Below are 27,309 nucleotides of genomic sequence, written 5' to 3'. Positions count from 1 at the left end.
GTGACCGTCCCCTATCCTCCCTGGGCCAGTCAATTCAAGTGCCCTCGTCACAGCTGGCTTTGCACCATCCACTGAGGCACCTGCAGCCAGTGAGACACGAGGGAAAGGCTGCTGAGACACTTCTGGGGAGGGTTTTCTGGCCGATAAAATCTGAGGCAGAGGATGCCCTCCCCAGCCCCCTCCCGGGAGTGTCACACTGGTGGAGTGTGTGTGGCCACGGGACGGAGGTGGGGAAGGCACTGAGCTGGGGACTACTTACGTGCGAGTCTCTCCTAACTCAGCTGAATTGGGATTTCCTGCTCCTTAAGGCTCAGGACATCCTAAGTGATGTACCCCCCACCTGAGACATGCTTCTGGGGAGGCCTGACCTCTGGCTTTGAGGTGGCGCAGCTGTGACCACCCACACGGTTCACTGCAAGAGAAGGGTTTCCTCCAAGATGGCACTCACACACGCACATCAGTTCCGGGAACACTTCTGTGCAGCACTCCAGACACGCGCTAAATTTAATCAGCACTTAAATATTAAAAACAAACCCTCCGCCGCTGCTTTGCTTTAACAAACGTTTATTTAGCGCCTGCTCTGCACAAGGCCCTGTGTCTGCGCCACGAAGACCGTGCAGATGAACACGGTGTCCCCGTGTGGGAGACGGTCATGTACACAGGTAACTGTCACACAAGCCAGAAAGTGACAAATGCCAGGAGATCGAGCCCCAGGGGCTATTATGAGAACCCAGAGGAAGAGAGTCTTACTTTGGGACGAGAATAAGAGCCGAGAGAAGGTGCCTTAGAAGCAGGTCCGATGTAGATGGGAGAAAGTTACAGGGAAAAGTCACCCAGGAGGACCAGAATCCGAGTCAGAGGCAGGACAACTGGCTACCTGCCGCAGGCGGGAGGAGGGGGTCAGGATGGAATTAGTCAGGTGGGTCTGCGGGGCCGGGGAGAGAAAGCCGGACAGCCGGGCTGGGCTCGACGGAGAGTGGGTCTATGCCCGGCAAAGCTGTTCCAACTGGAAGTTTCTATAAAGCGGGGGGATCTGATTTGAGCTCTGCTTTCTGAAGCCTAACCTGGTGGCAATGGATTGTGACTTGACGGAGGCAGGGACTGAGGGAAGGGGGCTGGTTTAATAATTGTTCCAGGAGTCTGGTTAAGAGGAACAGGCAGCAGCCCCGAGAGTGAGAAGGTCTAGGTGAGGGACGGAGTCAGAACTGAGAAGACTGTCAACAACTCAACACGGGAAAGGGGACTGGAGGATAACGAAAGTTTTATACTGAGAGACAGAGGGAGACCTATCCACGGAGCCAGAGCGGTCCACACCCGGCAGGTCGACACTGGGGAGGGGGGCAGGGGCGCGGTCCACGCCCGGCAGGTGTGCTCGGGGGAGGAAGGGGAAGGACTGGGCTGGGTGCTGGCGGACGTCCAGGCGGGGCGGTCCGCGGGCGGTCACAGGTCGGGGTGAGTTCGGGGACAGTGCCCACGTGATGCACCACCGTATCAGGAACCTCCTGTGGGAATCCCATGCTGAAGGAAAACGTGACGGTAGCTTGGACTTGCCCATCCTCGCCTGGTCAGATGGGGGCACCACAGCCTGTCTCACTGCTCCAGCCCCTGCGCGGACAACCTTCTGGTCTGTTTTCAGCAGCCCCATCTCTCCCCAAACTCCGATCAGAGTTTAAACGATTCTTTCTCATTATTTGAAGAGTCTTCTGGGATAAAATGACTTCTCTAAGGACTTCAGAAAAGCCATCCATGTACCCCCCCGCACCGAGGGAGGGAGAGGCCGCATCCCCTCCCTGGCCGCCCGGGGCTTGTCGGGCACCCTCCACGGACGGACGGCAGGGCTGGAGCCACGGCCGGGACAGCGGGCTTCTCTCTCCCACAGCCACGGCCCCAGGACCAGCCACCGTCCAGATACAGAGAAAGATGGACAGGTGCGAGGTGGGTGGGGGACAGAAGACAGGCAGGTGATTGACAGACACCTAAGTAGGCGGCCATAAGCAAGAGCGGCTGGAATAACAGCTAAGGTTTAACTTGTCTTCACACGGGGAAAAGAGACAATGGATCCAGATAGAAAGACATTTTTTTTTGGACCCACTGATGCCTCACAGAGTGAAAGGAAATGACTTGGACTTTCCTGAAGTATCACACTGGACTTCATCAAAACACGCGAGGCTGTGTGAGGAGCCATCGCGCCCAGCGAGCCTGGCGGGCGATCAGAGCAGAAACGCTGGTATCTTGGCTGGCGTGGACGCCCGTGGGAAGGCGGTTTGCAGGAAACCTAGATCAGTGAGAATCTGACCTGAGGCTTCCGTCACAGAAGCAAAACGGGCTGGTAGCTCCCTTTGGAAAACCTACATGAGAAATCCTCAGAACGAAGTTCCAAATCCACTACACTGGGGATGGAGAGGAGAGACAATTACATCTCCGACAGTTATGAAGTCCCACGTGCACAGGCAGGTTCCGACTCCCCACGATCGGGAGATACACAGCCCACCCGTTTTACGACGAGTGACTCCTTGTAACGATTCCCCAGGCCCTGCAGGCTCTGCCAGCAACGCACCGCAGCTGGGGTGCTCAGATTTTCCAAAAAACCTTTTTCTTATACAAAATGTAGGCGATGAGCACCCAGAGAGCGGTGGCGACCAGGTTCTGGACGAGATGCTCCTTGTGCGACTGGCTGTCCCCCAGCCTCCACTGGAAGGGGAAGTAGTTCTCAAACACCTCGTGGCCGACGTACACCAGGATGGAGTTCATCCCTGGGAGAGACACACCTGATCACTGACCGAACTCTGGAGGTTCGGCTCCGGTTCAGCAAGAAAACAATGAGCACCCACTCCCCTTATCGGCTAGGGCCCCAAAGCAGCGGTGCGTGTGGACCTTAGGGGTGAGCCCGCTGGGTCCCCTCCTACAGACACGCAGCCGGTCCGGGGGTGCTCACCCGGGTAGAAGAACGGGGTCCCCGTCCACAGTCCATGCACGTCCACAACGGGGTACAGGACCAGCAGGATGAAGAAGGCAAAGGCGCTCAGCGTGGTGACGTAGGAGATGGACCTGGGGGATGGGACGAGCGGGCGTCAGGCTCCCGGGCACACCCGACGTCAGCCCCGCCGGAGGAAAATGTCATGCTCTCTGTACCTACCAGAGATTTTTGTTCACTGGAATAAAGCCTTCATTTTCGGAAGCTTTTGTCAGAGCAACAGAAATGAGCCCCTGTAATGGGGGAGAAAGATGGTAACTTTTTCACACGACCTCAAGAAACAGCTGTGGTTCAACCCTGAAAGTGTGAGTGACTTAACTGCTCAGGGAGGGCTGAAAATCATGGCTCTGTTTCATTCTTTAAACTGGAAAACCATGTGTAAGTTGTTTAACTAAAAATACTCTTCAAGAAATCTTTTCAGCATCGCTCCCGAGTTGAAGGTCTTTATGGCAAAGGTCCCACCAGAACCCACACCTCCGCTCCACTTCCTCACGCATTCACTGACTTACTTATAAAGGCATTTTCCTGAGAAAATGAACCTGAAATTTAGCTGTAAAGATTTCTCCTCTCTCTTATTTGAGTGGCGAATGTTACTGTTACGATGTGGCCCCTGCTCTCCCAGCTCTGGTCGACACTTTATCCCTTTCAGCTCTGTGTGCGTGACTAGAAGGCGCCCTGGTGAGGAGCGACGTTACTCACGAGGAGACAGCACCAGGCAGTGAACCTGACCAGGATGTCTTTAGTCCGATCCTTGTAGTACAGGAGTATTTTCCCTGCCTGGGGAGGAAGACACAACGTGACCGAGAGAATCGCCTGCGGTGTTTTCTTATTTTGTCCTCATCCACCGTCCTAACCATGCGACAGACAGGCTCGCCTGCAGGCACTGGGGGTACAGGAGGAATGAACCCCTGCCCTTGGCTGGTGGAGGCCGAGAGGCACAGGGGACCACTCGGGAGGGAGATGCGCTGAGGAGGTGCCAGCGAGTTGAGGATGTGAGCGCAAAGCAGGAACAGTGTTTGGGCAGGATGGAACAGCATGAGCAAAAGCACATCAAAACGGGTGGAAACCCACAGCCTCCCTCAGGTGTAGGTAGTTCAGAAAGGCCGGGGCAGGAAGGGCAGGGAGAGGTGGGAAGGTGGTAACAGGTCGGCCTGCAGGTCTCCCTGCGAGGCACAGACTTTCTCCCACAGGTGATGGGAGCCAAGGAAAGTGACTTTTTATCTTTCAAAGTAACAAGGCTGCTAGATGGCCTGCTCTGGTGGGGGCACAGAAGAGGGTGGACCGGTAGACAGGGAAAGATTTTACAAACAGTACAATTTGGACTTTGCATAAAAATCCCTGGAAATGAGGAATTAATTTCTGGAGACATCAAAGAAAGTGTTAATAATAACTTATAATAATATATAATATCATATATTAACGTATTATATACAATATATAATTATATATTAATATAAATTACAATGGCTAAAATTTAAAAAAAAATTTTTAAAATTGTTCAAATACTTTAAATTTATGAATGTCCTGTTCTTAGAACTTTATGTGAATTAACTTATTTAATCTGCTCGACACTTTTGTGAAGTAAGCAGGTGCCACCAAAACACAGAGAGGCGAGGGGACCCGACTGGGGCAACCCAGCTAGTGAACAGCAGGGCGGGGCTGGGCACCAGCTCTGCACCCCGAACCCCACCCTCGGCTGCCCCCCCACAAGCTCAGGTTTACCTGGAAAGCACGTGGGGGATTAAATGCATTTATGTAAAAGCACCCAACGAAACTCTAGAGTGCTGCGGAAAGAAAGGCAGTACTTCTATTTATTTGGGGGGTTTTTTTTAAGGGGGGAGAAGATAATTAGGTTATTTATTTATTTACTTTTAATGGAGGGACTGGGGATTGAACCCAGGACCTCACGTATGCTAAGCACGTGCTCTACCACTGAGCTCCACTTCTAAATAGGAAATTACGTAACCACCAATATGGATGCGGTTGACCTGCACTAACCCCATAGGGGAGCCCCTGGCCACCTGTGACAATTTAACTTTAAATGTAAATGAATTAAAGTTAAATAAAATTAAAAACTGGTTCCTCTGTCAGACCAGCCACATTCGCAGGACTCAGCAGCCACACGGACGGCACACACGGAGTACTTTCATGGTCATGGAGAGCGGTACGCATCCTTCCCCCTCCCAGCCATCGCCCCTCAAATAAGGGGAGCTTCAGGAAAGGAAAGCTAGGCTGTTCAGAATTTTAACACAATTGCATGGGAGATAAACCAAGAACAACCTGCATTGACTGGCATAAACTATGCATCACCTTAAAGCGTAAGCAAAAGAAAGGTGACAGGCGACAGGTGACCTCCCACACAATGCCCGTTCCTGCAGGGAAACTTTTCACCCAGAGGCCGCTGCGCCTCCCCCGCTGAGAAGAGCCACGTAAATAACAAGACCTTCTTTTGAAAATACAGGAATTATACCTAATTATACGAATGAGCTGGATTTTAGCAACTTCTAGTTTTCACGCTCTGTCAAATAGAAACAAAATTTACTAGGTGTGAAACACACAAAAGATATGCTCCCAATTACCTATTTAAACCAAACTCGGGAGGGGGATAGAGCTCAGGGGTACAGTGCACGCTCAGCATGCACGAGGTCCTGGGTTCAATCCCCAGGCCCTCCATTAAAACCAATCAATCAAGAAACCTAATAAACCCCCCCTAAAAAAGTAAATAACCCAAATGGTTTATGATTCATTAATGATGCATCAATCATCACAAACCATAAGGAAGATGCGCTGTAATAAAACGGACAAATACCTGAACTCCCAAAAAGGCCATGACGATGGAGTTGATGGTGCCCAGGATGCCTTCCGGGTCGTAGGCCACATCAGTGTGATAAAGAACCTGGCAGGGCAGAACGAGGGGGCCGCGCTCACCCGCTGACCGCGAAGCACACACGCACGACCCAACCCAGACTTGGAGACGCCCCAGCAGTCTGCTTTTTGTTTTTGTGGTAGAAACTCACTGCCAGCCTGGGGGTTACACCGTCCCAGCAAGTGTGTGGTGAGTGACGGGAGGGAGGGAGGGAACACAGACATGAGCCCCGGCCCAGCACAGCCGCCTCAAGGACACAACCGTCCCCATCCAGGTTCAAACACCGCACACGGCACCTTCTAACCTGCAGGCTTATTCTTTGTGGTCAACCCTACTTCCTTTCCTCTTGTAGGGCAATAAACGTTTAAAATGCATATCCGTGTTATTTTGTTATAAAAGAGATTGTTACTGCGGAAACTGCAGACATCCGGAGCTCTCCACTGCCGGGGTGCTGAAGTGCACCACCCAGACATCCTTTCCCCCGACCCCACCCCACCCTGGCTCCTTTGAGGACCAGAGCATCCACTCCCACAGCTGCCACCAGTACTGGTGGCCAAAAGCTCTCAGCGGCTTCTGGATTATCCATGATGAAGACAGCCGCCTCTCTGGGAGCCACGCAGCTGGGGCAGCCCACAGCCAGCCAGGGATGTCAAGGGCCGGGTCCCTCACCCTACTGAGAACAACCCTGAAGGGCCCCGGGGAGACCAGCCGTGGCCTCAGAGTGACTGATCGCTCTGCCCCGTCCGCTCCCTCCCTCCCCCACAGGTGCTGATCCCAGGACCGCCCGACAAATCCTCTGCACCAGAGTCTCTGCCTCGGTACCTGAGACGTACACTGAGGACTTCTCACTTTAAACCCAGGGAAATGCGGCCCACAACCAACAGTACACTGAGGTCTCTAACGTCAGCCACTTCTGCAAACAATGCTTCCTTCCCACCCTCTTCTGCTTAACGGACACAGTTCAAAGGTGGCTGGCCCTTCCTCCTCCTCCACTTCGGGGCCCCTGAGTGTCAGGTCCGAGCACAGGCCAGGCTCACTCACAGTGGAGGAAGGATGCTGGTAAATGTGATGGTCTCCCAGGAGCAAGCGGTCGATGTAGCCGGCAGCCCCTCCAGTACAATTCGGATACTTGCCCAGATCGCCAATGCCACCAGGGCCAAGGTAACCGCTGGGGGAGCGAGAACACGGGCTTCAATGATGAGACTTCGGAGGGAGGAGGGGACACCCAGGGCCACCGAAGAGCCTCGCACACCCACGGCCTGACAGCCCCGCGCACCACCACAACGCTCTCCCACCGAAGGGACTCCTGACTCCACAGCCCCCGCCATGGCGGGGTGGGGCTGCCACTCACACTGACCCTGGAAAACCTCCCAGGACAGCAGTCCTCTGGACACCCACCAAGCTCCCCTCCCAAAAAGGGATGCCTCAAAGGAGGGAATTCCTGAACTGGGAAAATCGCAGAGAGCCAGACCCCAGAGGCTCTGACTTGGCAGAAAATGACGGTCAAAAAGCGGTTTCCCACCCGAGCTCACTCACGTGGGGCATCCGGGGACAGGTAGGAAGAAGGTCAAGGCCAGCCAGATGCCTTCCAGCGCCATGATGACGAGCCACTGCGGCCAGCTGGACACCACGTCCAGAAGAGAAAAGCAGCTCCTCTCCTGGGTGGGGGGGTCGAAAACACACGTGAACTGCTCGCAAGGGGAACGGGAGGGGTGCGCAGGGCGTGTATCTGGGAGAGTCCCTGTGACTCTTCCCGCGGCCTTTATGGGAGTAACACAAAAAGATGCTTTTGTTTCATACACAGGACGTGGTCTAGCTGGTCCTTCTCTATGAAATATCACAGTAAAATGGTAGTCCAAAAAAAAAATCACTGGGATATAAAATAGACAAACAAGTTTACACTGCGCAGCACAGGGAACTATAATCAATATCTCGTAGTAACTTATGGTGAAAAAGAATATGAAAATGAATATATGTATGTTCATGTACGACTGAAGCATTGTGCTGTGCACCAGAAATTGACACAACGTTGTCAACTGCTTATACATCAATAAAAATATATATATACAACCGCCCCCCAAACCCCAAACAAAAAACAAACAAACAAAAAGAAATCAGTGGGGGGAAGGTATAGCTCAGTGGTAGAGCACATGCTTAGCATACACAAGGTCCTGGGATCAATCCCCAGTCTCTCCTCTAAAAATAAAGTCAACCTAATTACCTCCCCAGCAAAAAAAATAAAAATTAAAAAAAAAGAAATCAGTAGGCAATTCTACTCCTGTACCCCAGAGATTTGAAAAGAGACACTTGACCAAGAACTGGTACATAAATGAACACAGAATCATTATTCATAATAGCCAGAAAGTGGAGACAAGTCAAATATCCAGCAGCTGATAAATGGATACAAAATGTGGTACATTTGTAAGATGGAATATTATTTAGCAGTGAAAAAAACTCAAGTATTGATGGGGCAATATGGATGAACCTTGAAAAATATTATGCTAAAGAAGCCAGACACCAAAGCCATGTATTGTATAATTCCATTTTTACAAAATGTCCAGACCAGGCAGACCTACAGAGGCAGGAAACAGATTAGGGGATGCCTGGGCTGAGGGGAAGTGGGGACTGGGGAGTGGCTGGTAATGAGGATAGGGTTTTTTGGGGGGTGATGAAAATGTTCTAGAACTGGACAGCGATGATGACTGCACAACTCTGTGAATTCACGAAATATCACTGAACTGTGCACCTCAATGTGTGAGTTTCATAGTACACGAATCATATCTCAATAAAGCTATTTTAAAAAAAGAAATTAAAAATAAATGTTTAAAAGGTAAAATGAAATTTAAACTTTTGGGGCGGTTCTGGTTGAAGGAAGAAGGGGTGTGGTCCGCCTCTTCCTTGTATACCCTACCCCGGCTCCGTCGGGGCGGCTGGGACAAGCCTCCGCAGACCCTCAGGTCCCCCACGGGCACCGAGCTCAAGTTCATGTGCATGTGGAGCCCCACTCCAGCTCCAGGGTCTACAGCAGAGGGCACAGGTGCACGGGCAGGGAGGGCAGGGCCGGGGGCGAAGGAGTTAAACACACTCCAGGAAAATACCTCTGAGCAGCCATCACAAGAAGACCCGGGAGAATCTGGGATTCAGCGATGGCTGCGCTGGTTACACACCAGGGAGAAGCTGGACCACAAATACAGCCTGACTGACTGTGACGCAGGACCCCAAACAGAAGAATATAACAATTTCCACCTGAATTTTTACTTCCTTTGTAGCAGGGGGGATAACTATCATCTGAGTAAAGTCAACTCAGCGATTTACAGTAAGCCAGAAAGTCAGCACAGAAGAGCTGAGGTGCTCACGCACTTCTAAGGAAGAAGAGACAGGAAGCAACCCAGCCGGGGGCTGAACTGTCATCCCCCATCCTGAGCTCAGTACGTTTCCTCCAAGTGAGACCTTTGCAGCCTTTGTATAGACAGAGATGCTCAATGAGTTTTTTGTGTATCTTGTACCACCAGGAAACAGAAAACTTGGCAGTAATGCATCCGAGAGACTGAGCTAGCAAACCAGACGACGGTGATGTTATTTCACGCCATCAAAAGGCATCTGACGAACGGAAACTGAAAAATTTGTTAAGAGGGTAGAACTCCTGTTACGCATTTTTCACCCCAATTTTTTTAAAAAAGACTGTTACAAAGACTAAATAAAAATAACTCATTGAAGAGGAAAAAGCATGCTTTTGGCAAACAGAGGTAGGGCCCTACACTCCCTAGTGCTGCACCCAGAACAAAAGAAAGTTCCCACAGCTATTCAGGGACACCCCCCCACCACCACTTTTAGAGTAGGGTTTCTCACCGAGGCACAGCTCTCAGGCACGGGCTTGAAAAAGAGCAGCTCTAACACGGCAACCACGAAGTAGGTCACCCCCAGCCGCTGGAGCACGCCAGGGATGCGAGCCTCCTCCCACGACACTGCGGGGACACAGGGCACAGAGGGTGTCAGCCGGCACCCCCCACTTCACCCCCGGACATCCTCATCAGGCCGCAGGCTCTCCCCAGGGACCATCCCTGCAAAGGGGGCGCAATCCTAAAAAGAGCCCTGCCATGTGTCCTCCTGGGAGCAGCGCCCACTTTTTGGAGACCCAGCCAATCTCCTTTTCTTGACACCTTCCCGCAGGACTCCACCTCCTCTTGCCTGAAGTCTTGGTGCGTCTTGCCTGAGGGGTTCATTTGGCACCTCTCTGACAATTAGGTCTCCCTTGGCAAATGACACAGTACACTCACCCCCTGAGGAAGGACCTGCCTTCCCCAAGTGTCTCCTTCCCAGCAGCCGGGGGCACCCAGGTGATGACAAGGTGGGCTCTTGAACAATGGCCTTATTATAAAAAGTTGCTGAAACCACAGTGGCAGGAGGAAGGGTCTGAGGACCAGTCACCTGGTCTGGTCCCTAGTCTGCCCCTCGCGACACTGGGACAAAGCACCTCACTCCCCTGGCCCCAGAGTCTTCCTCTGTCCAACACGAGGGTTTGAGTGGGCTTGGGGGCACCTGCTGGGTCTGAAATTCCAAGATAGTAACGCCCAAAGCCATACAAGCATTCTGTACAGAACTGTTCTGTCTTCAGGGACACAGGGTGGAGGAGCTCCATTTCTCCCCAGTTCCGGCACGTTGCTTCCACGCTTCAAGCTCAATATGAACTAGCAGAGGGGAAGAAATACTTACGTGGACCAAGGCAGTAATTGGGGTTCACAACGACAATTCCTATACAGAGTAACAGGAAACTCCTCCACGCAATTTTCCCCAGCAATCTGAACTTTGAGCATCCCCGCTGCAGAGTGGAAGTCATTGATAGAAAAATCGAAGATCCCATAATAAAAACAAACCTAAAAAGACAACAGCTGTTAGCAGGTGGCCATTTCCAACTTTTGCGGTCTCTCTACCGTGAGTATTTTATAACCTGGTACCTAGAAGACGCAACATGTGATTTTTTTTTTAAAGAACCAGCTGCTGAAACCACGTGGGGTTTGCGGAGGAGGGAGACTCCGAACGCTGGGCTGTGAGGTTTGTGTGCCTCCATGTCCTGTCTTAGGAGGAAACCTTTCAGCACTGAAGTGCAGCTTCCAGGGACAACCCTCCCGGGTGGTCGTCGAGGAGAAAGAAGACGACCTGACACCCTCCCGCGCGCCCCCAAGTCCTTGAGAAACAACGCATTTCAATTTCAATCGTTTCTAAAGTAACTATCGCTCTTGAAAGAAAGATGAAAGTTTTTTTTCTCTTTAGGAGTTTGAGCCACCTCTTCTTTCCTTCCTTTTTACTATCCTAAATTTCGTCTTTTATTTAAAAAAAAAAAATCAGAACAGAATCTGTCTGACGACTTGGCGAGGGGTAACAGAGGGGAGAGCTGGTCGCATTCTGGGGTGGCCTCGCTCCCTTTCTTGGGGTCACGTAATCGGATAAAAGCCTCTGGTGCCAGGAACGGGAATGGGGCCACCGGCCCGTGGGGAAGCTCGCAGAGAACACACGTCAGCAATCACCAGGTCGGCAGGCACGCAGACCTTCCTCCCACCCAGATTCATCTCCACAAGGAACTCCTTCCCGGGAAGGGGGACCGGGCAACACAGGGGAAGGGAGCTGTGAGGTACAAGCTGTTACGTGTAAAATAAGCCACCAGGATATACTGCACAGCACAGGGAACACAGCTGATATTTTACAGTAACTATAAATGGAGTATAAATTGTGAGTAAAACTGTACAGTCACTAATACTGCGAGTCACTATATTGTTCACCTGTAACTTATACAATGTTGTATATCAACTGTACTTCAATTAAAAAAAAATGTTAAGGCTTTTTCTCCCAAGCCCAGAAAAACCTGAGTTCACATTAGCGATGGAACACCAGAGACCAAAGATGCAAACCAGTAGCCGGTTCTACCTCGTAATGATGGAGGAGGTGCCCAGAGACACAAATTCCTGGTCATGCAGGAAGTCGGGTCCCTCAGCAAGGGGCATGAGCCCTGGACGGACAGAGGCAGAGCTGGGTCACTCCACTGTTACTCCAAGCTTTATCTTATTACTAACATCGCCCTTGTATACTTATCAGAATTCCCTGATGCCAATGCACCACATGCATACCGTTTAGGAAGCATGATTTTTACACTTATTTTCAGGATTAGTGGAATTTAGCCACGTATTCCGAATGTATGATTTCCTCCAAGATTCCAGGACCCTGCCTGTCACACGCACACTCACAAAGCGTTCCCTCCGAAGTTACTCATCTTTTATTTGCACATCTTAGATGAGCACCACGCCAAGGGTGACAAGGATTCAGTCACATGGCTTTCGGAAGGACCTGATAACACAGAGACCTGGGAGGGGCCTAGGCCTGCAGCCTGGAACTCAGGGCTGGTGTCGGGAGTGTCCAGCATCAGCTGAAAACCAAGCCTCAAGGACGAGCACAAAGGGCGGGTGGCAGGTGTGATACTCACCACGGGAATACGAGGTCGGCCACCGTCAGTCCTGCAGAGACACAGCGCGACGGTGAGGAAGGACCTACAACAGCAGTGCTCCCTGACTGGGGGCAGCTTCCCTCTCACACCACGGGGAACCCCGGGGGGGTGACCCAGCGCCCCCAGGACTCTGCACCAGCAGGGGTGGGTGCTAAGGGCCCACCTGGAGAACCCGCAAAGCAGCGCTACTCAAAACCCATCTTAACCCGACCACTGAGCCGATTCACGGCCACTCAGACCAACCCCCGCCCAGCGGCACCCCCAGGAGGACCAGAGTCTCCGGGCGGGACGCCCACGCGGCTGTCATACAAGGCAGACCTGGAGCAGGACAAGGCTCATTTATAGCTGAAGTCCTGACTCCTCCTGCAGAGCCCCCGCAGCCGAGGCCTCCGGTGCCCACGGGTGGTCCCAGAGAAGCATCACAGAGCCGGAGCACACGGGAGACCAGAGCTCACGGCTGGTGGAAGAATCTAAAGGTCCTCCTAGGGGTCCTTCCAGGGGGCGTGTCTCTGGAGCTCCTGGGGGGCGCTGCCGAGGGCGTCCCCTGCCCGCAGCGCTCTGGGGGTCCCACGTAAGCAACACTGCCTGTGGGAAGCACCTTACCATTCCAGCTCGAGTGTTTGAAGTACCAGTATCGCCCTCCTCCATAGTTGACAAAGACCATGATGGTGAGAGCCATCCTGTGGGACAACAAAGACACGCCCTCAGGGCTTGTGTGTGGCTCGAGGACGCCCGGCTGCAGGGGACATGTGACACTCACCCCGTGCCGTCAGGAGGCACTGAAAAGCAGCAACTCCCAGCTCTAACCACTGCAGTTAGGACCCTGCACAAAAGTCCTCTGCCAACACTTCCAACAGGATGTCTTAAGAAAAACCTACGCTGACGCTAAACCGCATGACTTGAAAACAGAGCCGAACATGCCCCGTCACTCGGTTTTGTGCTAATTATTTTGCCGTCTCAGGTTAAAGAACTGCAGTGGGAGGGGACAGTCTTTAGGGTCAAGCCTTGAGTCCATCCCTCTGAGGAGCCATTCGAGCTGGGGCGAGCCTCCCATCAGGTCTCTGTGAAGGAGGGACACCTTGCCCCGGGGATCGCGGGCACCGCGACGGGGTGGGTAGCACACATCACAGCACCTGAGCGGCGCCTGGAAGCGCTGAGAAGCCTTCAGGCACTTAATCAGCGTTAGTTCCTGTCTCCCTGTGAACATCTCGGAAAGACAGAGGGATAAAATAGAGAACATTCAAAACATGCTGCTGCTCGATGCGAATTCCGCAGCCGCGGGGAATGAAGACCTTGGTGTCAGTGGGGTAATGTGTGGGGAGTCCAGCTGCCTGGAATCAAATCCCAGCTGTCCTTCTTAGTCCCTGAGTGACCCAGGGCAAAATACTCAGCTCTGAAGCTCAATTTCTTCATCAGCAAATAGGCATAGTTGTTTTGTTTTGGTTTTTTTTAAGTACAGAGCTCATCGGACGGCTAAGAGATGAATTAAGACAAGCTGGAACGGTAACACTGTCATTATCAGTATCATTCTTGTCACTAGCTGGCTTCGGAGACACCCACCAGGACACTCAGAGCTCTGGGAAGGCCGGGCCAGACTTCTCGGGTTATCCCCGGAGCTTACAAGGCCTCCGTGGGTAGAAATGGATGGACCTGACACCTAGTATTTCTTTTCGGTCATCCCGTTTAAGATTTCATTTTCAGAGTCTGGTCCTGGCATTCCTTCTTCCCCCAAAACTATGAAATAAGAACAATTTACCATCAAACTCTGTGGATTTGCTATCCAAAGGGCCTGATATATGAGCCGTTTTGCTAGGGGTGGTGGTGGATGAGAGCCGCCTCCCCCCAGAGAACCGGGGTTCCCTCTCTAGCCCAGGCACCTGCCTGTCTGTCCAGCTGCCGACCGGACACAGGGCCCACCCGCTGCTCCTGTGCAGCGACAGATCCTACTGGCTCCCGCGACACTTTTTAAGTCAGGAGAGGCTGCCGATTTATCTGTGGGTTTATCCTGATGGCAGGAACCCTCTTCTAGCCTAGGAAGCAAAGCCCAAAGTAGAGAGTGCGTCTGTCTCCAGTGGACCTGTGACCACCATGTAACCAGGAGCCCCACGTACCCCCGGAAGGTGTCCAGGCAGCGGAGGCGCAGCGGAGCAGCCGACGGTCGCCAGGCCTCTGGCTGGGGGTCGCCCGCCCGGCTTGGAGACCCCAGCTCCTTCAGGAAAAAGGGGAGAAAGATGGGAGAGTGCACAACGCGAAAGAGTCAACTCCACTCGTCTGTGTCTTAGGGAAGAAACTGGCGGAGTGGAAGCCAAGGTCACGGTTCTGAGCACCACTTTGCTCTGCTTTTGTGATCAGACCCCACCGAGAGGTTAGGTTTCTCACTTTTGATTTTTGTGTCTCCTGCTGAGAAACGACCACAAAGGACGTCTGAACGAGAGAGCCCGCAAACATGTCCAGCAGTGGACATAAACGTGCCCGTAATGAACTGATCACCAGACGGCAGGCTGGCTCATCACAGCAGGCCATGGCGTTTATAGATTTCATACCGACGTCTCTGATTCTTTGTTTTACCCTCCACACCCTCTGCTTAACTGGACCAACTCAACAGCACTGCCTGCAGAGCATCACTCCAGCCTCCCAAAGAAAGAGGGGGTGGCGCCCGTCACACGGGCGAGAGGCCACTGTTTATTAAGAATGCAGGGGGGAGGTAAAGCTCAGTGGCAGAGTGTGTGCTTAGCATGTACAAGGTCCTGGGTTCAATCCCCAGTCCCTCCATTAAATAAATACCTAATTATACCCCCCAAAAAAGACTAGTTAAAAGATTAATTAATTAATTAAATAAAAAATAAATTAAAAAAAAAGAATGCAGGGCATACAACCTGGCCTTCCTCCACACAGTTAAGAGAATAAGGATTATTAAATAAAGATCTGTAAATTCCAAATCTAGGAACCCACCCAGAGCGCACACGACGCAGTAACTCACAGAATTGATGAGACGATCAGTTTCCCGAGAATTTATTGCTTTTGAAATCCAATTATTAAAGTCTTCCAAACTGTAAAGAAGTAAAATGGCCGGTTAATTTCTTTGCTTAGGCAGAATTTTCACCATGATATGCTATCACGCTGAAAGAAAATTAACTTGAAGTTCATTCTCTATGCAAGTCAAGGAATGAGACATTTTCAATGTTTTTTTTTTAATAGAACAAAAGTAGAATCAAACTTTACAGCAGCAGCACTTCCAAACACTTGACCGTGACAGTGCAGTTTCTTCACGGATGAAACAGGAATAAAGAAGGAGCCTTCGCTCAAGACCTGTTGTGAAGGTGAAATGAGACTGGAATTCTGATCAACAGCACCATTAAAGTTAAGGCAGCACAGAACCTCATTGTTCATAGCAGCACTATTTACAACAGTGAAGACACAGAAGCAACCTGAATATCCATCGACAGATGACTGGATAAAGAAGTGGTATATCTATACAATGGAATACTACTCAGCCATAAAAAATAATGAAATAATGCCATTTGCAGCAACATGGATGGACCTAGAGAGCATCATTCTAAGTAAGTGAGCCAGAAAGAGAAAGAAAAATATTGTATATCACTTATGTGGAATCTAAAAAAAAAAGGACACTGAACTCATCTACAAAACAGAAACAGACTCACACACATAGTAAACATATGCTTAACAGGGAAAGGGGGTGGGAAAGGATAAACTGAGCATTAGAAATTTGTATCTCTGGGGGAGTGATGGAAATATTAGCTATCGTGTTTGTGGTGGTGGTTTCATGGGTGTCTACATCTACCAAAATTCATCAAACTGTATGTCTGAAATATGCGTGGTTTCCTGTACAAGAGTCATACCACAATAAAGGTGTTAAAAAATTGTTCTTTATGATTTCTGAAATTTTCTAGGATGGTTTCACTTATATTTAGTTTGTTTGCATCCAAAAGAACAAGAACTTTCCAAGTGTATGTCCCCACATCTGATTAAAGTCCGCAGAGAACCCATTTGCAACCCAACAACCATGCCAAACTCAGAGCTCCCAGGCCAGTTTGGTACTTGTCACATCATGTTGAATACTCAGTGTTTCTGTTAACTGAGAACAATTAAATGTGTCCTGTTAGTAAGTACAATTCTTTGATTAGAAAATCAGGAGAACATATGTCTTAGTTTGGTGAAATCATCAAGCCCTTTCTAGTGGAAATTACATATCACGCTTCTAACAATGTAAGTCTGCTCATGTGCTGCACCTCCAGCTCTCTTGAAACTGAAAAGTGTGACAAACGTCATGCTCATCTCCGGAAGGTTTGGGGAAGTTGAAATTAAATTTTCTAATTGAAAAAAAAAAGGCATACCTTAGCCTGGCAAAAATACGCTTTGCATAAAATCTGCATGCCTGAGTTATTCAATACATCATAGGATTTTTTTCCTTTCCCTTTATCTTTTTGTCATGGAAAATTTCACAAGTAGGTGAAACAGTATAATGAACATTCCTGGAACCGTCACCCACCTGCAACAAGTATCCACACGTGTCAATCTAACACTTCATCTACACTCCCCACCACTGTCTTCCTGCCTCAGCTTGTTATTTACCATTTTTTTTTTGTTGGTGGGGAGGGAGGTAATTAGGTTTATTTGTTTATTTACTTTTTTTAGAGGAGGTACTGGGGGTTGAGCCCGGAACCTCACGCATGCTAAGCATGCGCTCTACCACTTTGAGATATATCCTCCCTCTCGGCTTGGTCTTTAAAAGAAAACCATAGCCATCATTTCATTTCATTCATGAATATTTCAGTGTGCCTCACTAAGGACTCTTTATTTTTAAACCTAACTGCAATACTATTACCTCATTTTAAACAACAACAAAATATTATTGCCCCATTTTAAAATCTTCTCAATAACTCCTTAATACCATCCAACAGCCAGTTCCATTTTCCTGTCTTTTTTTTTTTACAGCTGAATTGCTCAAATCAGTATCCAAACGCAATCCACATATCCAATGTATATATTTTTGTTGTTGTTGTGGGAGGTAATTAGGTTTTGTTTGGTTTTTTTTTTTAAAGGAGGTACTGGGGATTGAACCCAGGACCTTGTACATGCTAAGCATGCGCTCTACCACTGAGCTACACCCTTCCCCTCAAAGCATATACTTCTAACTTCTTTTTTCTCCCTGCAATTCAACTCCCATTTCTAGTTTGTTCAGCACTAATAACACCACAATCATATGACAAACTAACTTTAAAATAGAACCATCTAAGGAGGGGTGAAAAGGAGAAGTTAAGATACTTAAAAGCTAAAATCAAAAACTTTCAGTAGAGTTTTTTTAATTAAAATAAATAAAGCACTTAATTTTCCTGTACATGCCTGTTCCCTTGGTGAAAAGGAGAAAAGCTATATTCTTACTACTTTTTCAGATTCTTCAGACAAATCTGAACTTCCCCGGACTTCCGGGGGCACACTGGAAAGTGATGAGAAACGTACAAGGGCCTCTTGCTTTGCCAACAACAGCGTTCGGCCCTTGGGCTACAAAGGCAGAATCCCTTGCAAAAAGGAGTTTCAGTTCCACAGTGGGGCGAGGTGGAGTTCTCTCTGTAGGAGCCTGATATCAGCTATCGATCACTTTAAAACATGATGTAATAAATTTGTGCATGCTAAAAGGGCCAAATGGAAACTCAAAATCACTTACATCTTGATCAACATTCAAAGGAATGCAACTCCTGGGCTAGGGCTGCGCCCTGTCCCTAAAGGGCGGAGCGGTTACCCATCTGCTCTGAGCAGCAAGGCGCTCTCCTGCCGCGACGCAGACAGGGCTCTCCCACACTGAAGCCCACTCTTTCTAGGGGGTCAGAGTGATAAACTCCCCAACGCTGCAGGGTTTCCCCAAGCTAGCAGGGGCCCATTTCCAACTTGGATAACGGCTCACCAATAACATCTTGCGCTTTTTCCTGAGACCCTCACAGGCTGAGCATGTGAAAACTCAAGCTATTCCCTTTCAGGGATGAAAGCCCTTCCCTTGGCAGGGTGATGTGCTGGGCCTGGATCTAGTTTACTTTCCTTTTTCCTCCAGTCTACGAATCCGCTCTCCAGAATCACTGTTTACCCCAGCAGAGGAGAAGGAATTCCCTCTCCAAGCTGGCTGACCCTAACCAACGGAGAGTCCACCCTGAGGTCGGAGGAGTGGCTGGGGTCCCGGCGGCAGGGGCTGGGACTCTGCACTAGAGGCGTGACCTCCTACAAACATCACCTCCACTCGCCACAAAGCAGGAGGCGAGACTCTTTCAGGAAAGGAGAACTGCTCAAGCATTTTCTCCTACTTTTTCAGCCACAAAGAACTGAAGACAAAGATCCACTCGAACAAGGTTGTTAAAAACTTCCCTAAAGTCAAGGAGCATCTCTTATTCATCACTGAATTCCCAGGGCCTAGAACTGTCCCGGGCCTGGGGGATGGTGGACACAGTAAGTTTGACCCAGGAATAATGGCCATCTGAAGGGTCAAATGACCCTTCTTAAATATATATTTTCTATGTCCTCCTTTCCCCAACTGTGCCCTCCCCCGACACCGGCTCACCTCCACAGGAACTTCAGAAAGGACACTGCAATGACGAGGGCCAGGCCCACGAGGAACGCGACAGTCACGGCTGTAGAAAGAACAGAAAACACACTGTCACCAAAAACGTCATCCCAAGCACCAAAGCTGTCAGGTCGTCGCAGTTTATCTGCAAATGGAAAAGCCACACAAATAAAAGTGGACAGCCTTACGCTAAATCTCTTATTGGCAACCGGGAACGGTCTTCAGAAGGTGAGTGCTAACTTGCATTGTGAAAAATACCAAACATGCTCAAAAGTACAAACAATTGTATAATAAACCCATCACCTAGGTTCTGCAATATCAAACACTGTCATTCTTCCTTCATCTATGACTACTCTCCGTCTTTTTAAAAAAAATTTTTGCCTGAAGCATTTTTAAGCAAATCCCAGACATCAAGTTAGCTCATCCCCTCAGGAGGTGTGCCCAGGCCATCACGCAGCCCTGGACGTGATCCCTGAGGAGGGCACCGCGCCCCGTCTGCTGGGCCCCACCGAAGACGCAGGGCCTCTTCCTGGTCAGGAGAAGGCAGTAAGCGAAACCAAGTCACAAGATAACCAGCCAGTCCTCTTCCAAAGGGTCCAGCTTGTGAAAGACCAAGAAAGAGTGATCAGAGGAGATGAGATGAGATGGGAAGAGACCAAGGGGACCTGACCCCTAAATGCACTGCGGGGTTCTGGGCAGAAAAAGGACGCCAGGAGGAACACGGGAGAAACCTGAAGTCAGTCAATAGCACTGGGTCCCTCCACTAAAAAATGATAATAATTAATTAATTAATTAACCTAATTTCCTCCCCCTCAAAACAAACAAACAAAATATACTATACCTAAATGAGACAACCTATAATACAGGATTCCAGTTACACAAAGTGTTGCAAACAGTACTCAAAAACTAAAACCTCTGAAAACACAAACTCGAAAAATCAACCAGGAGAGTATACGTACGAAGGTCACTGTCGACTGGCTTCTCGTTGACAACCAGGTCACAAGCAGCTTCACTGGCTCCATCAGGGGTGTGCTTTACCAAGAGAGAATAGTTTCCAAATTCTCCAAATTTATATTCCAACCTACGAAGATCGGGTAAAATCAAGAAATGTTGTTCAGGTGGGAAATAAGGAGGTGGATTTTGGTAATGGCATTGAGGCAGGGTGACAGGCATTCCTGGGTGCAGACCAGGGAAGAGACAGAAAAATACTTTGAAAGAAGGAAAAGCTAGAAACCAAATAGAACAAAAAAAAAAAAAAAAAAAAAAAAAAAAAAAGGCAGAAAAAGTAGACTGTGTAGGTCACATCAAAGCAGGTACGAACCTACAAAGTTCCTTGTCCTCCACGGTGTCGTTGAGTCGCAGGATGGACACGTGCTGGGTGCCGACGGCCACGGCCGCCACGCTGGGCTTTCCGGGTTTCCCACCGCGGGAGGCGCGGACCAGGACCTGAAGCAAGCACTACACACACAGCGCGGGCAGCGTGTCAGGCGCGTCCGACAGTCTCCCGGTTCTCGGAGGACGGAACCTCCGACTGAAGACCCTGAGATAACTTTTCCTTCGCACTTAGAAAAAAAAACTTCTCAGTTTCAATCAGATACAATTTGCCAATATAACTGTTGGGGAACTGTACACCTTTATTCACAGGTAAATTCTTCACCTAATTAACAAATACAGCATCCATTAAGCCATTAAGTCTTTTTTTTTTAAGCTTATTTATTTTGGGGTTTTTTTTGGCGGGGGGAAGTAATTAGGTTATTTGTTTATTTTTAATGGAGGCACTGGGGATTGAACCCAGGACCTCGTGCATGCTAACTAAGCACACGCTCTACCACTGAGCTATCCCCTCCCTGCCATTAAGTCTTCCATTCGACTGTTTTACTTAATATTATTTAATTAATACATTTCCAAAAAAAAAAAAATACATTTCCAAGAGTCTACCCAATTTGCGTGTTTATCATTTTTAACGCTTGTAGTATATTCCATTAAACACTATAGTTATGAACATTTCGGCTGCTTTTAAAGCTTTTTTGTCTTATCTTTTTGTATATAATTTATATAAATTAATACTGTTTTTGAAAATACAACTTAATTATGAAATATATAATATAAATATATTTATGCTTATAATTTATAAGTTATATTATTTTAAAAGATCTATACATGGTGGGGAGGGTGTAGCTCAGCAGTAGAGCGCGTGCTTAGCATGCATGAGGTCCTGGGCTCAATCTCCAATATCGTCGTTAAAAAAAAAAAAAAGGAAATGAACAGATCTACACATGATGTTCCTATTCCTTTAAATTCTTTCCCTAAGAAAAATTTCCAAAAATTAGATTAATGGACAAAAAATAATCACTTTAACGGTTCTTGTTACATGTGGCCAAACAGTACTCAAACAATATTTCTTTCTTATCAGCCTTACCGGGAGTTCAAATCATTCTTCTTTTTGTTTAGGTATTTGGTATTCATGATACCACAGCATCAAGATTACATTTTCAATTATCAGTAGATTAAATAATTCATCTTCTTTTGCTGTTTTATGTTGCCTGTGGTGTGAACCATTTGGTAGACACCAAAGTTCCTTGAGCACAATCTTAGAAATAAGTTCTCATGTACTGTGATACTAAACGTTTAACATCCTGTTATATTCTGTTAGGTTTTTTGGGGGGAGGCAGGTAATTAGGTTTTCTATCTATGTATTTATTTATTTTAACAGAGGGACTGGGGATTGAACCCAGGACCCCGTGCATGCTAAGCACGAGCTCTATCACTTGACCTTTACCCTCCCCGCTATTTTGTTGTTTTTAATGACAAGTTGTTAAAGTTTTATATTCTAATCTGGCTTGTTATTTCTTCTATTGCTTCATTAGTTTAAAAATGTACCCTGTGCAGGGGAGGGTACAGCTCAGAGGTAGGGCGCATTCTTAGCGTGCACGAGGTCCGGGGTTCAATCTGCAGTCCCTCCTTGAAAAATAAACAGATAAATAAAATCTAATTCCCTTCCCCCACCAAAAATAATAAACAAACAAACAAGCAAACAAATAATTTTAAAAAGTACCCTGCATCTTAAAATATTTTAAAAGTCTGTGTAGGTTTTGTTTTTTTTAAACATGAATCCACTTGGGATGGTATCCAATAATTCAGAACACCTTTCCCATGGTTTTAGCTGTAATACGTTACATTCTTATGTAAATTAGATTCTACTCACATTTATCTTGGCCCTGCGGTCTCCATGTCTCTTTTTTCACAATGTCTCTGCTCTGTGATGTAACTTATCTGGTACAGCAAGCTTCCCTTCTCCCATGTCCCCTTCTCCTTTGGGGCCATCCTCTGATTCTCTGGTGCATTTACTCTTTCATATAAACTTTGGAGTTATTTATGCAGATTCTATAAAGTATCCACTGATATATGCACAGTAGTTGTGTTAAATATAAATTACTTTGGGAAGTGCTGCCATTTTTCCAAGGGTTTTTTTTTTGATGCAATTTTTAAATGGGATTATTTATACTTTCTCTCCCTGGTATTTCATTGTGAGTGTAAAGAAATGCAACAGATTTCTGTATATTAACCTTGTATCCTGTTACCTTGCTGAATTCATTTACTAGTTTTAATAGTTTTCATTTTTCCTATGGTTAGTCTTCATATCTGAGTGCACTATCTCTCCAGTTTTATAATTTAAAGTTCATAAACTTATTAAAGAAGTATAAATTTTAAGTTTAATTTTCCCATTAAAACTGTATCTTAAAAAAAAATTGTATCACTGTCCTTAGAAATGAACTCAAGGATGAAAATATAAGTCATAATAAATCTTTCAACATGCCAACTTTCTCTAAAAGAATTTTATTTTATTTTATTTTATTTTAGATGTCTGCACCTGTATTAATTAGAAAGTTTGACGTGCATTTCTTATGTTTTTGCCAGATTTTTAAGATTATTACCAAAATTATTTTAATTTCAGTTGACATATATATCCTAATTTTATTCTAGTTTTATTAATTTCCATGTTCCCCTTAAATTTATCAATAATTTATCAACTGCGTGACTTTTATATTTAAAAAAACATCTCTTGGCTCATTCTTATTTCCATTTTTTTCCTCATGTTGAAGTTTACATGGTTATGATTTTTCTTGCTTCCTTTTTTCTTCTTCAGAGGATGGCACGACTTCCCAAAACCTTGACGTCCTTACTCGACAGCTCCTTACTTGACAGCTTTGCATTTCCCCTTTTCTTTCTGATTAACATAAAGCAGGACCCTGGAAACAAACAGCCTCTGAAGCCAGAGAGAGGGGTGTGGACCCCAGTGCTGCCACGTGACAGCTGGGTGACCCAGGAAAAGTCCCTTTACTGGTCTTAATCTCAGCATCCCCACCTGCTAATCCAGACACACCCTAGGTTGTGGTCCGGATTAAAGGAGCTCTGACAAACCTAAAACACAGAGCAGACCCTCAGCAAACAGCAGCTGCCACTTGTGTTACTATCATATTTTTTTTTTAATTGACGTGTAGTCAATTACAACATGTCAGTTTCTGGTGTACAGCATAGTGTCCCAGTCATATTATCATCTTTATTGTTAGACATATTCAAATAAAATTTTTCACAAGAATTGCTTTGGCCAGGTCAAAGATTTTCCTATGAAATATTTATATTTGAATTTCATCTCCTATTATATCAGTTTGTTTTTGTTGTGCAGAGAAATGAGATTACAGGATGTATAATCTCTGCCTTTTGTGTTCATTTAGTCTCTTTTGACTCAATGCATAACTGGTGTTTTGTTAACATATACAGACATTTTTGAAGTTATCGATTTTTTCTATTTTATTCAGGGTTCATTTAGGTCTTTCTTGTGATCAACCTTTTGTCTTGAACGAGCTTTTTCAATCTAGGGACTTTGTGTCTCACGTTACTGCACAGAAGGTGGCATGTCCTGCTCCATTAGCTTTTCAGCTGATATCCACACTGGGCATTTTCTTTTAATTTGTTTTTTTTTTAAGCTATTTACAATAAACAGGTCACAAGCCATTAAAATTCTTCCTCTGAAGGTGATACATTGAAGCTCTCAATTTGGAAATGAAGACTATTTCATTTTACATGAAGAGTAGTCTTGTTCTTAAAAAGGAACAAGGTCTAGCACAGGAGTAACACCTTCAGCTGAAATAAACCCACTGTCATCAGAAGGGTAGGTCCCTGTAACACTGACTCAGCCTCCTTACTGCCCCACCCGCGGAGAACACCTGTGTCTCAATCCTTCCTTCTCTGGTCCAGCAGGACAGTTATGGAGTAGGCAGAGTCACCAAATATAACACGTCCATCAATATCAACTTTGCTTGTCATGGAGCACTGGTTTTTAAAAGATGGGCAGGGGAAAAAGACAAGAAACGGATGTTGAACAAATACATGTATGTATATGCATGACTGGGACACTGTTCTGTACACCAGAAACTGACACATTGTAACTGACTCTACTTCAATTTTAAAAAAAAAGAAAGGGATGCTGCCTGTTGCTGGTCTTTCTCATGATGGTATTTCTTCTGAGTCTTTTACACAGCCTGTCTGTTTCCTCACCTGCAAAGCTGCAATTAACACGCGGAGGGCTGCAGGTATGACAGCACCAAGGGTCACAGCCTTGAACATGCACAGGGCACCCACCTGATAACAGCGGTCGTAATTCCAGTAGACGGTCAAGTTCGTCCCGGGCAGTTCATTATGGATGAGCAGCAACGCCTGGTCCATCTTCAGCTCCACATGTCTTTTTTTGTCTACGTCTGGTAAGAATTAGGAAAAAAGTTTTAAAAAGAAAAAACAAAAAACGATAAACCAGGCACCTGAAAAATGTGTCGGAGCCAAAGTGCACGTGAGTGAGCAGTGAGTGAACTTCCCAGGTGAGCTTCTCAAACGCCTGGGGGCTCTGGCCCCTCACGCAGCGTCAGCGGGGAATGCTCCGACATGCGCATGCGCACACGTGCCTCACTGCTCCGTATGCCCTGGGCTTAGAACTCATCACTTCACCAGATGCTCTTAGGATTCCATAAAGACGGTGCACATTCTGCAGTTAAGTCGGCCAATATGGTAGGAAAACAAAGTGAACTATTATTGGCTCAAGTAAAAGCAACATGTTTCATTCAGGCCAACTGGGCCATTTATATCTGTTACCATATATGGAAGAGAAATTACCCTCTAGCTTCGAGGCAAAAGGAAAAAAGAGAAATTATTTAATAACACAGCTAGAAAGGTAATAATCTAGCCTCTTTTATTCTGTAACACAAAAGGCTTTGGGGCTCCCAAGTACTTCATCTGGTTAATTCAGAAAATTCACTGCAGCCAGTCTAAATCCCTCTTTTTTTTTTTAAATTGGTGTATAGCTGATTTACAATGTTGTGTTAGTTTCCTGTGTATAAATCCCTCATTTTTAAAGCTTATCCTCAGTGAGCTTTATTGATCTCTCAGTGAAGGCACAACACACAGTACATAACTCTTAATAATCTACAGACGCTTCTTCCCTCTAGGCTAAATAAAGCCTCGTCAATCACTTTTTCTGTTCTTTGGTGTCCTTCTGGAGTGCTTCCGGCAGAAGCAGTGCTGGGACCAGGTGTACAACACAGTGGGTTAAGCATGCGGACTCCAAGTCGGGCCAACTTGAATTTGAATCCCATCCTGCCTCAGCATTCCTCATCAATGACTTGGGGTCATAAGAATGTGTATTTCAGAGGACTGCCGGCAAGGCTAAAGCTGATGATGTACACAAAGTGCTTGGCACAGAACCTCAAACGAAGTAAGCGTTCGACAAAGGATGATTATAATGACTCCAAGCCACATCCAACCAACGCAGGGGACAACTCAGAATTGGGCACATATGGCTAAATATCTTTAAAAGTTGTCTCTTCTTTTTCCATTTAACTTTTTTTCCAATTTCTCCCCATTCCCTATTTCTTCCATTTATAAGAAATGCTGCTATATCCTATACAACAATGCTGCTATCTACATCTGAAAATCAACATCTCTTCTTTCGACTTAGTTCCTTCAGAATGAAGTTCCAGGAGTGACATTTTTTAACCCCAAAGAGCTTTTTAAATAGCTTTTGATACATTTTGCCAAATTCCTCTCCAGTGTAGCTGTGCTGATTTATAAAGACCCCAGTGGTGCTTGTCAGCAACCAGGGGACACACAACTACAGGCCTACCGTGCAGCCGGCCCCAGCAGCCTTGATGCAATAGCTCCTGGTGTCTCGGTTTTCTGGATGAGGGATGTCAGGCCTGGAGAGGTCAAGTGACCTGCCTGAGGTCACTCCGCAGCCGCCAGGATTTAAGCTGCAACCAGTCTGGCCAGCATCGAACCCTCCAGGCTCCCGGCCTCCTGAGACTAACCAATCTGTTCCCCGGCAGCTAGACCAGTTTAATTTTTTTCCTTACTTTTTAGTCTGATGTCTAGAAAATATAATTTCCTTATTATTTTAGTTCTGAGTAAGCAGTAAGCAATAAGCAAGTTTGAAAGCGCTTTCCCAATGTTCACCATCAGTATCCTCCTCGCCTGCGAACTAATGAGATGTTCACTTAACCACTCAGCCCCCATGCTCTGGAGTTCTTCTAAGGCACTTGGGTAATTTCTTCACACAGCACAGGTATGAAATCCTTTGGCTCAGTTGTCATACTGTTACCAAATATTTCTCTTGTGCATTTCCATCGTTCAGGTTTGAGAGTCGCCATTTAACTGTGTTGTCACTGCCTGTTCTAACACCACCCCTACGTAGTTGTAATAACTACTGCTTTCATTCACGTCTCTGAGTCTTTACTGGTGGGTGGAATAGGGTTCTTGCTTTATGTTTAGCTTTTCCACATAAATTCCAGCCTCTGAAACCTCTTGTCATCGATATTAAGTATTTTATATATAGGGCTGTGTGTGGGGTTAATGCTAGCTGAACATCATGACCTGGGAAGCTAAAAAATCAAAGCCCTGCCCCTCTAGACCAATTAAATCAGCATCTCTGCCCAACCAACATGATCTAGTTTTTGTATTTTTTTCACTGAGGTATAGTTGATTACAATATTATATCAGTTTCAGGTGTACAACACAGTGATTCAAAAGTTTGATAGATTATACTCCATTTAAAGTTATAAAATATTGGTGTATTCCCTGTGTTGTCTGTTACATCCTTATATCTTATTTTATACACAGTAGTTTGTGTCACTTAATCCCCCCACCTCCCACTCACTTCTCCCTCCCTACTGGTAACTGCTAGTTTGTTCTCCAAACCTGTCAGTCTGTTTCTGTTCTGTTGTATACATCTGTTTGTTTTATTTTTTAGATCTGACATATGAGTGATAACATACAGTATTTGTCTTTCTTGGTCTGACTTATTTCACTAAGCATAATACCCTCCAGGTCCATCCATGTTCCTGCAAATGGCAGAA

General features: G+C 46.9%; 1 protein-coding gene across 5 annotated transcripts in view; it reads right to left on the bottom strand.

The window, feature by feature from the left end:
- Positions 1 to 547: 547 nt before the first annotated feature.
- The window catches only part of LOC105094298 (heparan-alpha-glucosaminide N-acetyltransferase), a 53,151-nt gene continuing 26,389 nt past the window's right edge, over positions 548 to 27,309 (bottom strand). For 4 of the 5 annotated variants that reach the window (XM_064477386.1, XM_064477385.1, XM_031439983.2 and 1 more), the window contains 17 exons: positions 24,551 to 24,666; positions 20,229 to 20,365; positions 19,867 to 19,988; positions 18,905 to 18,974; positions 15,317 to 15,386; positions 14,448 to 14,545; positions 12,940 to 13,016; positions 12,316 to 12,346; positions 10,554 to 10,714; positions 9,690 to 9,805; positions 7,377 to 7,498; positions 6,882 to 7,008; positions 5,784 to 5,870; positions 3,674 to 3,751; positions 3,137 to 3,207; positions 2,936 to 3,048; positions 548 to 2,753 (listed from right to left, as the gene is read on the bottom strand). In XM_064477386.1, coding sequence (XP_064333456.1) covers positions 2,572 to 2,753; positions 2,936 to 3,048; positions 3,137 to 3,207; positions 3,674 to 3,751; positions 5,784 to 5,870; positions 6,882 to 7,008; positions 7,377 to 7,498; positions 9,690 to 9,805; positions 10,554 to 10,714; positions 12,316 to 12,346; positions 12,940 to 13,016; positions 14,448 to 14,545; positions 15,317 to 15,386; positions 18,905 to 18,974; positions 19,867 to 19,988; positions 20,229 to 20,365; positions 24,551 to 24,666 — 1,778 coding nt within the window. In that variant the 3' untranslated portion in view covers positions 548 to 2,571. The remainder of the gene's footprint in view (positions 2,754 to 2,935; positions 3,049 to 3,136; positions 3,208 to 3,673; positions 3,752 to 5,783; positions 5,871 to 6,881; positions 7,009 to 7,376; positions 7,499 to 9,689; positions 9,806 to 10,553; positions 10,715 to 12,315; positions 12,347 to 12,939; positions 13,017 to 14,447; positions 14,546 to 15,316; positions 15,387 to 18,904; positions 18,975 to 19,866; positions 19,989 to 20,228; positions 20,366 to 24,550; positions 24,667 to 27,309) is intronic. The other variant, XM_064477384.1, reaches the window with a different exon arrangement.

The sequence above is a fragment of the Camelus dromedarius genome, chromosome 22 (assembly GCF_036321535.1).
Source record: "Camelus dromedarius isolate mCamDro1 chromosome 22, mCamDro1.pat, whole genome shotgun sequence".
Taxonomy (NCBI): Eukaryota; Metazoa; Chordata; class Mammalia; order Artiodactyla; family Camelidae; genus Camelus; species Camelus dromedarius.
The sequence above is the reverse complement of the archived record's forward strand: the minus strand, read 5'-3'. Positions and strand labels throughout refer to the sequence as shown.